This window comes from Amblyomma mixtum, chromosome 6, assembly GCF_055824585.1.
Source record: "Amblyomma mixtum isolate Tamu chromosome 6, ASM5582458v1, whole genome shotgun sequence".
NCBI lineage: Eukaryota > Metazoa > Arthropoda > Arachnida > Ixodida > Ixodidae > Amblyomma > Amblyomma mixtum.
In genome coordinates this window covers 118731884-118746272 of record NC_143017.1, presented here as the reverse complement: position 1 = coordinate 118746272, position 14389 = coordinate 118731884, and the positions used below count along the sequence as shown (strand labels likewise).

The window sequence follows — 14389 nt, the reverse complement described above, 5'->3', positions numbered from 1 at the left end:
AGCTAAAGCAAGGGAAGTCCTGTTCAGTTGGGATAGCATTTTAAATGGTGACGTAATCACCAATTATAATCGCGACGACATTCAAGGTTCTCTGCAGCGCACAGCATCAAGTGGGGTGCGCTTGATGACGTCGTCTACAGTACCGGTATATTTTCAATGCATAAACGCGTGTTTTTAAGGAAAAAAAAAAACCAAAGCCATTGCAGGCCAAGCCCGCCGAGCGTTGTTTGACAGCATCTAACGACGTACGGCTATGTGGCTGAGGCAGCGGAAATTTGAAATCTTGCCGTCCATGCATGATGACGCCACACAGAGCTTCTCCGCACTCCTCCTGTGCTGTGAGGAGAAGCCGAGAATTCAATCGTCGATTACGTCACCGTTTGAAACGCTGGCGCAGGAAAAACTTCGCATGATTTAACTCCCTGTTGATTTGAATCCTTGAATATCGCGGAATTCTCAAAAAGTGATGCAGCTACCGCGATGCCTCTCTGGTTTATGGCGCTAGGCTGCTGACCCGAAAGACGCGGGTTCGATCCCGGCCGCGGCGGTCGCATTTCGATGGAGGCGAAATTGTAGTGGCCCGTGTACTGTGCGATGTCAGTGCACGTTAAAGAACCCCAGGGGGTCGAAATTTCCGAAGCCCTTCACTACGGCGTCTCTCAGAGCCTGAGTCGTTTTGGGACAAACTGCCATTAACAAAACCTGAACCAACCCAAAAAGTAGCACAGCTGCCCTTAATTTTCGTTATTTTACAGGACAACGTAATGAGGGTCCCGACCTGCAGAAAATCCGGCGTTAGCGTTGTTGAGACCGAAAAATCTGGTTTGGTCGTAAAGGTGGTTACGTCACACCTGGGGCGGCGGATTTGAAAACCGATTAAACGCTAAAAAACGTAATTAGAAGCTCGAAACTTGACTTTAATGTCATTAGGACTTCTAAGTATATAATTAAAATGAACTGCGCTGAAAAGAAGAATGGAGAAACTTGTAGTCGAATCTGTGACCTATGGGCTGCCAGGCAGAAACGCTACCGCTACACCACGCAGCATTTCTTTTATTTAGACTTTTTATTTTTATTTAGTGCTTTATGTGTAAAACGTGTGGCCTTTCATATATTGACTGTGGTTGTAAAAGGAAACTGTCTGCGTGGGCAACAGTAACCGCTGTCGCGTCATACCTCTAATGGCGGAGCTTAATCCTGCGTGGCGTAGCGGTAGCGTGTCTGACTTGCAACCATGGAGTTATTATAACTTGCAACCCTAGGGTGAGGAGCTTTCAATGCGCTGCTGATGTGGCTGGCGCCACCTATGGGAGCATCTTATAACACCTTTTCGACGAGTCCGGATTTGTTCCGTCACGCCGACAGCAACGCTGATACTTCTGCGTAAAAATTTTCAGCCTAATCCGCGCTGCATTCAGATTACCCCACTGCAGGAATGCAGTGGGGTAATCCCAGCGATGGCAAGAAAAATATGGCGACGTCATCAAGCGACCGTATGGCGCATACAGCAAGCCGAGCACCGCCGCTTCAGACAATCGTATACACGTCATTCGTCTGCATATACCCACCAATGGCCGACCTACATGTGTCGCCATTCATTTGGTGACATATGCAACGAAATTGTGACGCAACAGTTTGTCGTACAGCGTTCCGGGTGGTGTCATACGATTTCTGGTTGCAAATATGGCTTACATGTGCTAGTCAAATTGGAGGCTAGCTTGCGACAGGGATTCGAACCGATCACATATACACCTTCAATGCATGCCTTCCCAGGCTTCCACAGTGGTGTAGCTCTGGCTAAACCTGGAGGATTGCGAAAGCAACGAGGAGAGAGAGAGGCGATGGAGAGCGCGCGGCAGCGGCGGCGGCCCCGGCACGCTAGCTATGCGTCGCTACTGCGTATGCGCAACTGGCGAGCGCGGCGGCGGCACCTCTGATCCGCGCAGCGACGGCGGCGGCGCACCAGCTGTGCGCCGTGTGACGTCACTGCTCCTCGCGCATGTGCAGTATGGCCTTGCCTCAGCTCCGCGAAATGGCTCGGCGACTCGCGTAGTGTTGCTTTCGCAACGAAAAAAACTGATCGCCTGAAATAATCATTTCGCAAACCGCAACCAACCGTCTACATCTTGCGTCCATGGCATTCTTTCGCATTCCCACACGTAAGCAGTCTGGAGTGTGTCTGCCGCATTTGTTTCCCGCAGTAATGCTCCCCGCCTCCGCCGTCATTTGTCTCAGCCCCTCCCGATAAAACCACATGGCTACGAGCCAGTCGTGTTTTATCGAAGGCAGAAATCAATTACTCGACAACCGAAAAAGAATGCCTCGCAGTAATTTGGGCGATCACAAAGTTCCGACCCTATCTGTACGGACGCCCATTCCAGGTGGTCACAGACCATCACTCCCTGTGTTGGTTGACCAATCTAAGGGACCCTGCAGGCCGACTTGCGCGGTGGGCTCTCAGACTGCAAGAATTCGACGTTATGATCGTCTACAAATCTGGTCGCCGACACACTGATGCTGACTGCCTGTCCCGCGCTCCCGTCGAATCTGCGCCTACTGATACGGACGACTTTGACATCTTCCTAGGTACTCTAAGTCCTGTAGATCTGGCTGCGCGGCAGCGACTCGACCCCGAACTTCGCGCCGTGATCTCACATTTGGAGGGTCAAGGAGGCGTAGTTCCACGTCCTTTTGTGCGCGTACTGCCTCATTTATGCCTCCGAGACAACATTCTTTATAAGAAGAACTTTGCCGAGAGCCCGAGGTCATGGCTTTTGGTTGTGCCCACTGATCTACGCGACGAAATTATGGAAGCGTCTCATGATGACCCCTCCTCAGGACATTTCGGGTTCAGTCGAACGCTCGCGCGAATACGGTCGAAGTATTATTGGCCACAACTTGACAAGACAGTTCGCCATTACACAAGAACCTGCCGCGAGTGTCAACGGCGCAAGACCCCACCCATGAAGCCTGCGGGACTCCTTCACCCCATCACACCACCGCTCAGTCCGTTCCAGCAAATTGGTATGGACCTACTCGGACCTTTTCCTCAGTCGCGATCGGGGAACCGCTGGATCGCAGTTGCGACGGACTACCTTACGAGGTATGCCGAATCACGTGCTCTGCCGTCATCAACGGCTTCGGATGTGGCAAAGTTTTTCGTCGAGTCAGTTGTTCTTCGGCACGGTGCCCCAGAGGTCCTTATCACTGATCGTGGTGCCGCGTTTGTGTCCGAACTTCTTTCCCAGATACTGAGCTTAAGCCATACCGCTCACCGCAAAACTACCGCATACCACCCGCAAACAAACGGGCTGACCGAGCGCCTTAACAAGACCTTGGCTGACATGCTCTCAATGTATGTAGACATCGAGCACCGCACCTGGGACGAGGTGTTACCTTACGTCACTTTTGCGTATAACACCGCGGTTCAAGAAACTACCGGATTTTCACCATTTCGCCTGGTGCACGGCAGGGAAGTCACTACCATGCTCGACGCTATGCTGCCCCACCAGCCTGACGTCTACACTCACGCCGATGCTCAACTCGTCGCCCAACATGCGGAAGAAGCCCGACAGCTGGCCCGCCTTCGCATCCAAGCCCGCCAGCAAGTCGATGCTCGGCAATACAACCAAGGCCATCGGGATGTTCAATTCAATCCTGGTGATCGCGTGTGGGTGTGGACTCCAATTCGACGCCGTGGCCTTAGCGAAAAGCTGCTCAAAAGGTACTTTGGCCCGTACGAAGTGATTCGCCGTATTGGCGAGTTAAATTACGAAGTGCTGCCGATAGTAACGCGTGCGTCCCGCCGCCCGCCTGCCTCCGAGGTTGTTCACGTCGCTCGCCTCAAACCGTACTGTGACCGCTCGGAGCACGTGGCCTAACTCTTCGCGCCTTACGCGTTTTTCAGCGTTAATTTTGCTTCTCTGCGCATCGGGACGATGCGCCTTTCGGGAGGAGAGCAATGTCATGTGTGTTATTTTCAACTTAACGTCATCTTCAACCAGCGGGGAGCCGATCGCCGGCAAAGAGGAAGAGGCTCGGTGGGAAATCGTTCGTGAGCCCGGCCGCGACCGCTTGGACTGCTTGGACTGTCCCTGGCGCCTACTCTCCTGTGGTCTCTAGCGTCCCCACGACCCGCGTCGTTTGAAAGACCCGTGACAATATAACGTGTACATGCATGCTTAGAATCGCCTTTATCGGCGTCTCGGCGCAAGCATGTTTTAAAATTTGCCCCTTGTTTCGTGTACTCGTGCACTGAAAAAGTAAAAAGCGTCGAAGGCAGCTAACGGTCCCCTTCGAAGTAAACGACCGTGAAGCGAGGTAAATTATGTAACCTCGGCAAGGCAACAGTCCATGCGAGAACCCTTCCGTGCACAGATTTTTACCACCTCGAAAAAACAATGAGAAGCCATCTTGTGGCTTGCTGTAACCCACAAACCTGCAATGCCTTCTTTTTTTTAGGGCCGCAGTACTTGTTTCGTTTATGATTTCTTCGTTAACAAGGCAAACCTATACATGCAAGCACATAAAAAGCGGCTTTGTGAGGAGCGCATGAAAAAGGTTGGTATGTTGACAACTCCACAAATGTATGCACTATACTTCCTGACCACAGCGCACGCTAGAGAAGTATATCTTAAATCTGTCATTTTTCTGGGCATTTCAAACCGATATTTGCTGTGTCGTTAACACACGCACTCCATCGATAACGCAAGCATGCGTATAGCAATAGTCAAATGTCAATGTTGACTTGCAGCCTAAAAGCGAACGCTAATTGTGTACCTATAGACCGGTAAAGTGTAATAGAGTTGCATTGATTGGTGAACGCTTCTTAAGGTGCAAAGAGCGACACGAAAATAGAATTAACAGATTGAACAAATCACCCCAACAGATCACAGAGCGTGCAGTTAATTTAGAAAGTTCTAAGCTGCAGGTCACACACCACACACGAAAAAAAACCTTAAATTTGTGCCTTTTCTTCACCGTCGAACCGAATATCTTTCAACACATGTTTGCTTGTATCGAAAACCTGAAAAACAATTGATAGGTTCGCTGTCTTCATACGTCATCACAGTCGAACGGTCCAGTTTCTTCGCATAAACAACAAATAAACTGCAAGTTGGCGCCGACAGGCAAGCTGCTACAAAGGGCAGTTGCTCCCCTTGAAGGAGGACTTCGTGTGGCACTCGAAAGCTACGCTGAACTCTTCCATGCTGTACAGAGGCAGGAGGCAGCTCTCTCTGCCAGTCTGGTCGTTAAAGCCAGTGCAGAACAGCAGGCAGAACCGAGTGAAGAAAGTTCTCATAGCCTCATTCCACTGAGAGTCGAACACGTTGTTTTGCGTGACAGCCTCAAAACTCTGGCGCATGGCTTGGAATGCGAGCCGAAGGCTCAGCGCCTTGGTCATCGTGGCGTCTATTTCGTTCTCATCGGCTTCCGGCATGCGGCTACGGAAGCCTAGCTCCCAGCGGAGTTGGAGCAGGCAGCCGATTGTGTCGTTGGAACGCTCGGGTTCCAGGTCACTCCACCAAGGTTCTCGGCGTCCGTCTGCCGTAGTGTGGGCAGCAGTCGAGCCGAAAGCCACCACAATTGCATTCGCCAGACGGGCGCCCACTGTGCCGTAATTGAAGTAGGCGGGAACGCGCTGCGAATAGAAGAGATGCGACGTCTGGTATACGCTGGGCACGACGACTGCCCGGAAAGAAGGAACGTATAGCATCTCGTTTTTATATTCCTTCTTCTCCAGCAACAAATCCTCTGTCGAAGGCGGGTTGCTCATTCGAAAGGCGTGATCTGCCATCACGCCCTTGAGAAACACGCCAATGAACGAGGTGCCGCCACCAGCGTAAATGCCCCCGGCGTCATCGATATCAGTTGCTGCACTGGCGATACGCGGCTGGCTGTGGGCACTGATCAGTGCAGTCTTGGCGACTTCTTCAGCAGCCTTCAAGTTACCGCCGTCGCTGGTCCAGGACATGACAGGACTCTCAGTCAGCGCCTTTTTGATGGAAACAAACATTTCGTCGAGAGCTCGGTATTTACTCGTCGGAATCAGCACCTCAGCCACGATGTGTGGCCACGAATAGGTCGTGCAAACCTTTGTCATAACCAGACAATATTCGGGCACTGCAAAGTACGATCTTATCTGTGGCTTCAAATACTCAACTAATATGATTTGCGTCTCCAAGTTGGCCACAAGGTATTCAACCGCGTTCTGAAAGAGAGACGCCACTAGGACTCCAAGCGCTTCCCTAACGAGGGTCATACCGCGGGCGATGATGATGTCGATCATTCGGACGCGAGTGAGCTTCGGCACCACCTTGTTCACGGCGATGATCCAGTCGATAGCTGTGAGGCCCGGAATGGTGCCTCGGACAAAACTGTCGAGCGACCCTCGTTCCTCGACCAGGCCTTCGCTCGTGCCCGGCGTCAATGCTTCGCTGACATTCAGGTCGATGCCGAGGACTGTTTCCGTAGACGGGCCGAAGGCGTCGCGCGTGATCTTCGGGAAATCTTCGGCGGTGACTGTGGGGTGGAGTTTCTGTCGTATTGACGCGCCAGACGAGATCTGCAGCAGCGCTCGGCCTTTCTCGCGCACGAAGCGGACGGAGAAGACAGTGCTGAAGCCCACCTCTAGCGACAAACGTATCAGAAACTGAAGCACTTCGTTCCAGTTTTCGGCCCTGCGTAGGCTGGTGAACCTGATGATCTCGTCGGCGGCTCGTATCGTGTCATCGAGGCGCGTGTTGGAAGCGGCGTATTTGTAGCAGCTCTGGTAGACTGCCCTGGCATGCTTTACCTGCATGCGTGAAGGTGAAACGAAGCGGTAATTTATTCATTTGTCAATGCTGTAAAAAATTTGAGGTTCATCAGGGTGTGAGAAAGAACATGTGTACTACATACACTTAAAAACATGTACACACGTTATAGCGGAAGAGCTGCTATCAGACACGTATCAAAGTAGGGGAGAAATATGGCATTTACACCCCCCCCCTCCCCCCTGGTACGCTTGGCAGTGCTCTTTTTGCTGCTCATGTACCGCCCAGCACACCCCCTTCCCTAGCTCGATGCGAAAAGTTACCTTGGGACCTACCAATCAAAAGAGTGCGCTTTGTACACATGCCTGTAATATTCAGCAAATTTAGGCTTGATGCACTGCTTATAGCAACGAACACAGAAAGCATCATATGACGAATATTTTAACAGTATTCTGCATAACTAAACAGCGTCATAATTTTCTGAGCGAGTGGACCTGTCTAATTACACCAACGCGGCAGCCTGCTTCCATTTTTATAATGCCACCGGACGGTGGCAAAACCTCTACGGCCGAATTTGAGCAAGCAATTCGTCGTTTTCTTCCTTTTTTTTTTTTTTGCTGCAACTACCTCTATACCTTCTCAGGTCCACCGTGTAAACAACCCTGGAAGCTTTCGCTGGGCCGTGCTCCACGGACCACGTAGATGTACGCTCGGTTTTCACTAATCTGCGATTGCGTGCGCCTTTGGAACACGCCGTGTGACACTGTCCTGCGCTCCTTCGATGGAACTTCTTTGAATTTCACTGTCCTCTTATAACATGGTATAAAATGGTTACGGAAGTAATTCCACAACTGAACTGAATTGACTTGTTTATTGAAGTAATTATACCAGGCAGAATCCATTCAAACGTCCTTCACGAGCGCTAATAGATGGAGTCAAACAGCACAACATTTTGGTCATGCGTACGCAGACAAGAAGAAAAACATACATTGTTTCAGAACCAAGAGGAGCATGTTATGACTCGCGATGAATCATGCAATAGAATGGTGCAACATACTGTGTTCCCGTGAGTTGCGCGTATACGCCTAGGGCGCTCAGCACAGCAACAAGCCCAACACGTTACTGTAAACTTCTCCCGCAGGTGCATTACCAAAACGATACATCGTGGGTCCTCACCTGAGCAGACGCGTCAACACTGCTCGCAACAAGAAGGCTGCTGTTGAGGCGCGCTGTAGCTTCCTCGACCATCTCTTGCAGGAAGGAGGTCTTTTTGTAGGTCCAGGAGCTGCATACGCGCTCGTAGAAGTCTTCGCACGCGTCGTACCTGGTCAGTCAGCGGAGAGAAAAGAAAAGTTATAATAATGAGGAAGGGGCGGGGTAATGAATCTCTAGGGAACTACAACGCAGCAGGGAACGGCAGGCATGTGTAGGTACATGAGGCTGGGAAATCTGCGTGGATAGCAAGGGCGTCCGCAGAACTTTTTCCAGAGAAAGGGGGGGGGGCACCCGATGTCCGTGGATGGGGGAGGTGGTAGGTTTGCAGTTGTTTTCTACTAGGGCATAAATAATATCCGTAATTCTAGGAGGGGGCGGGGGGGGGGGGGGGGCAACCGCTTCCCCTTGGCCCCCCTTCCGGACGCCCATGGTGGATAGATGGCCGCAAGTGGCGCAGGCAGGACGGGCTTATTGGGGACCAGCGGGACAATGCCTTGGTCCGGGCACGTACCCATGAAACGCTCGGTACATGAATAATCTCTGCCCTCTTTGCATAATGAGAAGCATAAATTTCCCCAGCAGACACCGAGGTATTTTTTCCCCTGCGCAGCTGCTTTTTTTGCCGTGTTCACAGCGCTGCTTCACCGGGAATACCCCGAATACTGCCTTCGTTAGCGTTATACCTGTCGGCAGCTAATTAGGCGATGCTCACTATTCCGGGTATGGACTAGGCATACCTCAAATCAGTAATTATTGATTATCGTCCAATTAAAGTAGTGATGTGACTAAAAGCATGCTGCACAGCTTGCTGAAAATCTCTCCACTTTAAAAAGAAAAATTGCTGTCGCCGCGGGCTCGACCCGGGAGCGACATCTTGCCCGGAGCATTTTCTCTGGGAGGTCGGGCTGAACGGTGAAAGGCTGGACTTGGTAAAGGTCAGTTTATTGCATTGGGGACATAGGTACGGTGTAGAATGAGACCTCATCTGCCGGGACGGGAGAGAGCCCGCTCATAAGGATTCTTGGGTTTGGGCCATGTTTACAGTAGGGCTGCCGTGCTCGCATGATGAAGATGTCGCTGCTAATGCGCCAGGGAACACAGGAAGTAGCATGGGGGGGTGGGAGGTGAGGGGGTACCTTCCACCTGTACCTTCAAAACTAACCAGGGCGACTGACAGATGACCGGCTGAGACCCAGTGGATTAACGACGTGAAGCAGGAACAACGATAGTCCCATGTATTCAGGGGAATTCCCCTCAGCGGAATAATTTCATTTAAGGGAGCGATTGCCTATTAGAAGCAGGGGTACTCATGTCTCCTTTGCAAAGCTACTGGCCTCGACAGGTGGTGGTGCCTGGTTCGAGATTTCTACAAGGGGAAATCTTTTTGATGCGAAGATTCTGAAAAGGCTGAGGAGCTTTTGGATCGATTTAGTGGAAAAGACCAGCGCCATATACAGTGATAGGACTAGCAAGATTCCGCATGTCGCTTTCGTGAAGTGCATGCGCGTATGCGCTCCTATCCTATTAGACAAGTTGAAAAAGGATTCGTTGTTGCAGAGAACCAAATTTTTTCCGTCCCTTGTGCCTTATACGCCCTGCTGCTGCATTTTCACTTCTCTTTGTCCGAAGATTTTTGTCCTCCCGTCCGTCCACACAACTTGAAAATTCGAGAAATAAAACGCTTGTGAAAGCAATAGATTTGAGAGGGATTCGAACCCACGCCTTTTAAGTGCCAGCACGGCGAGCGACAACGCGGCATGCTGAGACCGCTGGCGCCGACACGAGCGAACAGTGCTATAGTACTACTTTCACCTGGTATGCAGTTCGTATAAGCTTATTCCAAGCGGCATCCGCTCACGTAATAGCTTGCAATTAGTGCAACGAGTAACAGCGTTGCTAAAAACGGCGCTCAATTCTTAGGCAGCGAAGCACAAGGAGGAAAGCAAAAAAGTTATTAAAGGATACCGTACGAGGGATAAATGTTATTTGCTTATTAATGCATAATATCCTCAAGAGATATGCTTGGTCCAAAGCTATAGCATCCCCGTTCCTTACATCCGCCAGGTGACCCCACCTGGAGCGCGTGACGCTATTGGAAAGTAAACGAGAAAAAAAATTACCTGCGCCGAGGCGCCAAAAACAAGCGAAAATTCTAAGAAAGCATGTCATACTCTTACGTCATCGCTGCTGCCACGTGGGTACTTACCAGTGACATTACGAAAAGAATGCACAAAGGTTTCTTTGTAACAACATCCCTTGTGTTGGTCTTTGTGAACGCAAGAAGTTAAAAGACTGAACAGCACGCATGTCTTCCTGCAGTGCGGTAATCTAAGCGTAGCTCGGATTTCGCATCTTTTTTTTTCTGTCTGGTATGATATGGCATGTAGTATGGTATGGTATGGTATGGTATGGTATGGTATGGTATGGTACGGTACGGTACGGTACGGTACGGTACGGTACGGTACGGTACGGCACGGTATGATATGGTATGTGGAGTTTTGAGTCTCGAAGCTGCACTTGAGTTATTAAGATGACGTAATGAATTAAATAAATAGATTATGATATATCGAAGCTTGTTTGGATTAAACAATTTCTAGCCCATGGCTCCTAGGTATACTGTAGTTTCTCGTCGTAAGTGATAAAATTCTAGAACAGCACATCCATGTTCTTTAATGACTATCGACCATGGACTTATACAGCTGCTAGCACCTAGTCGGTGCTTCCTCAGTAGACTAACGGCAGTGAACGCCGTCATAAAAAAAGCCAATGAACACGTGATGTGGTTCAACGGCAAAGCTTCCGCGCTGATCCCATTGTTGACTTCAGTGCCTGCCGCCTATAGTGCATGCCCGAAAGGCGTGGCGTACTTGATGTTGATGAGTCCGTTGAGGTAGCGCTTGGCGCTGAGGCACTCGTCGGTGCAGGCGGAGGTGACGGGGTCCTTCTTGCGGACGAACAGCGCGTACAGGAGGCCCGCGAACACCAGCACCAAGACAAACAGCAGCGTGCCGACGGCGATGTCTGCGGCGCCCTGGTGCTTCGCGTTCATCTCGCTTTGAGAGGCCAACCTCATGAGAGGACTTCCTGCGAAGAGATTGCCAGAAAACTTACACTTCTAACTCGGCAGCGTGAGGTATCCTTTTATACTTTGTTGCATTTTCGTATCCCCATTTTCTCTTTTCCTCCATTCGCATTAACCCTTTTTATTGCGAAAGCAATACTACGCCAGGTCTAACAGCTCGTCGCGTGGTCCATGGCCCGTGGACCCCCTGCTTTCAAAAACGAGTTGGCCAACAGGAGTCGCACATTCTCTACCGGTGGCTGTGATAGGAACAGCCACCTGCCAGTGCAGTGGTGCATCATTTAACCTCTGCGCCACTGGGATGGTAGTGGTACGAAGACTCGCCGCATCTATGAATGCTAAGTAGAGAATGAACACCGGCTTTCGCACATCTGCTCCGTTTAGCTACGTTAAACCCCTACCAATTTTTTGTTCTTCGCCCGCCTTCATCGACTTTTCTGGTGCCTTATTTTTATTATGATTTTTATTATTATGTTTATGATCTGGTGGTACGAAACGTTCTCTTTAGCCTGCTGAAACCCCGTCTGTCCATCTTGTCATTCAAAGTAGCGGTGTCAACCACGGAGAGCTTTCTCCATTGCTGAGGCTCCTCACACACCACTTTTATATGTTCACAGCCAAATCGGTGACGCTTAGCTACCTTCCGACTCCGACTGCAAATCGACAGAAAACTGCGATTAAATAGCGGTGGGTACAATAATGGAGCCCTATAGCTGAATCACCTTTTTTTTCAGACCACGAGAAACGCCAAGCCTGATATCAGTAGGGCGGCTTAGGACGGCCTTAGCCTACAGAAAAAATTTTTCCCGAACAAGAGCGCAGAAATACAATGAAAATATTAGTTTTTACCGCTTCCCTCACCTCCAATTACCTCCTCCATTTTCCTCGATTTGCGTCTCCAGGATCGACGCTCAGGCAACCAAACCCGCGTCTGGTCATCATTACCTGAGTGCAGTGCTCTCGGCTTTCACCATTATCCTGGCGCTGGCGTAAGTGCACACGAATGCCGCCATTAATATCACATGGCGGCTGCTCCGAGAACAGAATAAAAAAGCCAGCTCTAATCAACGAGAATGGCTTGGTTTGTTGTGCTTGCAAGTGCGCTACTTGGTGCGTAGAATGAAGTGCATTGGCTGAGACTTTCTTTGCTACACATGCTCTTCTTGATTAATTAATTAAATTAACTCTTCCGGCGCAGAACTAGTTCCAAGCCACATTGACAAGTTCCCCAATGCTCTATAGCTCCGTGAAATGCAGTTACATTGCAACTTGCTGAGTGATAAGCACCACGATGGCTTTTACGAAAAAGCTAAATGCACGCTTTTGTCTTTAAAAGATACATAAAACAGAAAATTCAGGCTCTATCTCATTTGCACCCGGATATTCGTGAGGTGCGCCAAACAAACGAAGTGAGGAACGCCTGACTGTTTAGTGTAAATTGATGTCACGTTTCCTAGAAACATTTCTGTTAGAAAAATGTATGTGTGTCGCTACAGCATCTGCATCTGCAGTATTCATGCCTGTTAGCCTTCAAGACCTACTGACGAACCTGCTTCAAACTGCACGCGGCAGTCCACAGATCTATGACCCTTGTCCATTGCTCTTAGTCCATTCGCTCATAGTTTCTTGAAAGTTAGTAACGCACTGGCGTAAGTTTTTGGCTCCACCATGCGTCGTGTACAGCTATGCTGCGTTTGCAGTGAAAACTGCAATGATACTTTAGCCAGCTGCCCACCCGCGGCCAGCAGACACTCTCTACCTCACTTTGAGCGAGCCTCCTCTCCTTCCATTCCCTCCTCGAAATTTTTCTCTCCCGCTCCTCGTCGAGTAGGCTCGGCAAGGCAAAATCACCCCTTCCTTCTCCGGTGTAAGCCGGAGGCGTGGTGTCTGTGGAGTGCGTCACAGGGCGACGTCATGGCCCCGCCTTCAATAGAATTCTTTTCTTGGTTTTTGCATTTTCTCCGCACACTGAACGATCGAGAGGCGCGATCGGCTCGACCACCTAGACTTGTTAGCGAGCGCATCCTTTCATACATCTGTTTGTCATTCCCAGTTAACGAGCCACCTTTTCATTTTCTTTTAGGCGTCCCCACCGTTTCACGAGCGGAGGGGCGGAAGTCGGTTGTGTTCGAAACACACGGCGAAGCGCGGACCCGGCAACCGCCCGTTTGCTTTTCTCCATGCGTGTTTGTGTTCTGTGTGTTTGTGTCTTTTCTCCGCTCCAAAGCATATGTCATTCATTGGAGTCAAGGCGTACGCAAGATGCACGAAAGATAAGCGGTATGTGTGCGGAGCGGTAAAGTGGGCGAGCGAGGGAAAGGCTCTGCTGCACTACTAATTAAAACCTTGTTTTGGGGGGCTCGCATAGAAGAAAAGAAACTGAGAAGGGAGCGCGCACGCAGAGCGTCTCGTGACGGGATCACGGCGGGGGGGGGGGAGGGGGGGGGGGCGAGCCAACTCCCTCAGTTTTACTGTTTTTTTACTTTTTATGGCTAGGGTTCAAGGCTGTCGCCGCACGCTCCCTCCGCAGTTTTTTTTTTTTTTTGTTCCTTCATGCGGGTTTGTAGGCATGAGCCAGAACAGAAGGCGCTGCGGAAAGCGTTGTGCAGACGACGCGACGCCAAGGCTACGCCCAACCTTCTCCCGTCAGTAAGAACGATGCACCAATGGAGTGCCTTTAGCGAAAGTAGCCCCCCTTGACGTCAGCGGGGTGCAGAGTAGTGGGCCGGGCCCGTTTTTGAAGGAAGGAAAGAACGAACTGGCTTTGATTTGAATTTTCGCAGCTTTTCGGGGCGCGCATGGCTCTAGTATTTTGCAGAGGTTATCTTCGATGCCTCATCTATGCAGTGGGCTTGTTTTTCAGAAATGTCCGGACCCTGGTCAGTGGCCCTTTAAGGCTGCTTATACCCTTACAAAAATTGCTTTTGTGATTCTTTAGAAAGTCTTTCAAACTTACTCATTAAAATGTAATGAGTTTCTTTTAGATCTGTATGGAATTTTTGTCCAGAGTTTCAATAACTAATTGGCCACCGCATTGTTATAGGAACACGGCTAACGTCCTTTAAAAGAAAAACTGTAATGAGTTGCTTTAGAAACTCCTTGAGGAGTCTCTTTAGAAACCCTTTTGAGCGCACTCATTTCATTGTAATGTGCTGCTTTTGAATCTGAATAGAATTTGGCTACAGTGTTTCAATAACTAATTGGCCACCGCATTGCTATAGAAATGTGGCTAATGTCCTTTAAAAGAAATTCTGTAATCACTTGCTTTAGAAACTCCTTGAGAAATTGTTTAGAAATTCTTTTGAGTGTACTCATTTCATTGTAATGTGCTGCTTTT

At 49.9% G+C, this 14389-nt stretch overlaps 1 protein-coding gene across 1 annotated transcript in view; it reads right to left on the bottom strand.

Annotated features, from left to right (window-relative positions):
• Window positions 1-1408: 1408 nt before the first annotated feature.
• The window catches only part of LOC149340187 (uncharacterized), a 48702-nt gene continuing 35721 nt past the window's right edge, over window positions 1409-14389 (bottom strand). The window contains exons 2-4 of the mRNA XM_089548957.1: window positions 10838-11054; window positions 7932-8079; window positions 1409-6796 (exon numbers count right to left, since the gene is read on the bottom strand). Of these exons, the coding sequence (XP_089405083.1) occupies window positions 5138-6796; window positions 7932-8079; window positions 10838-11043 (2013 nt within the window). The 5' untranslated portion in view covers window positions 11044-11054 and the 3' untranslated portion in view covers window positions 1409-5137. The remainder of the gene's footprint in view (window positions 6797-7931; window positions 8080-10837; window positions 11055-14389) is intronic.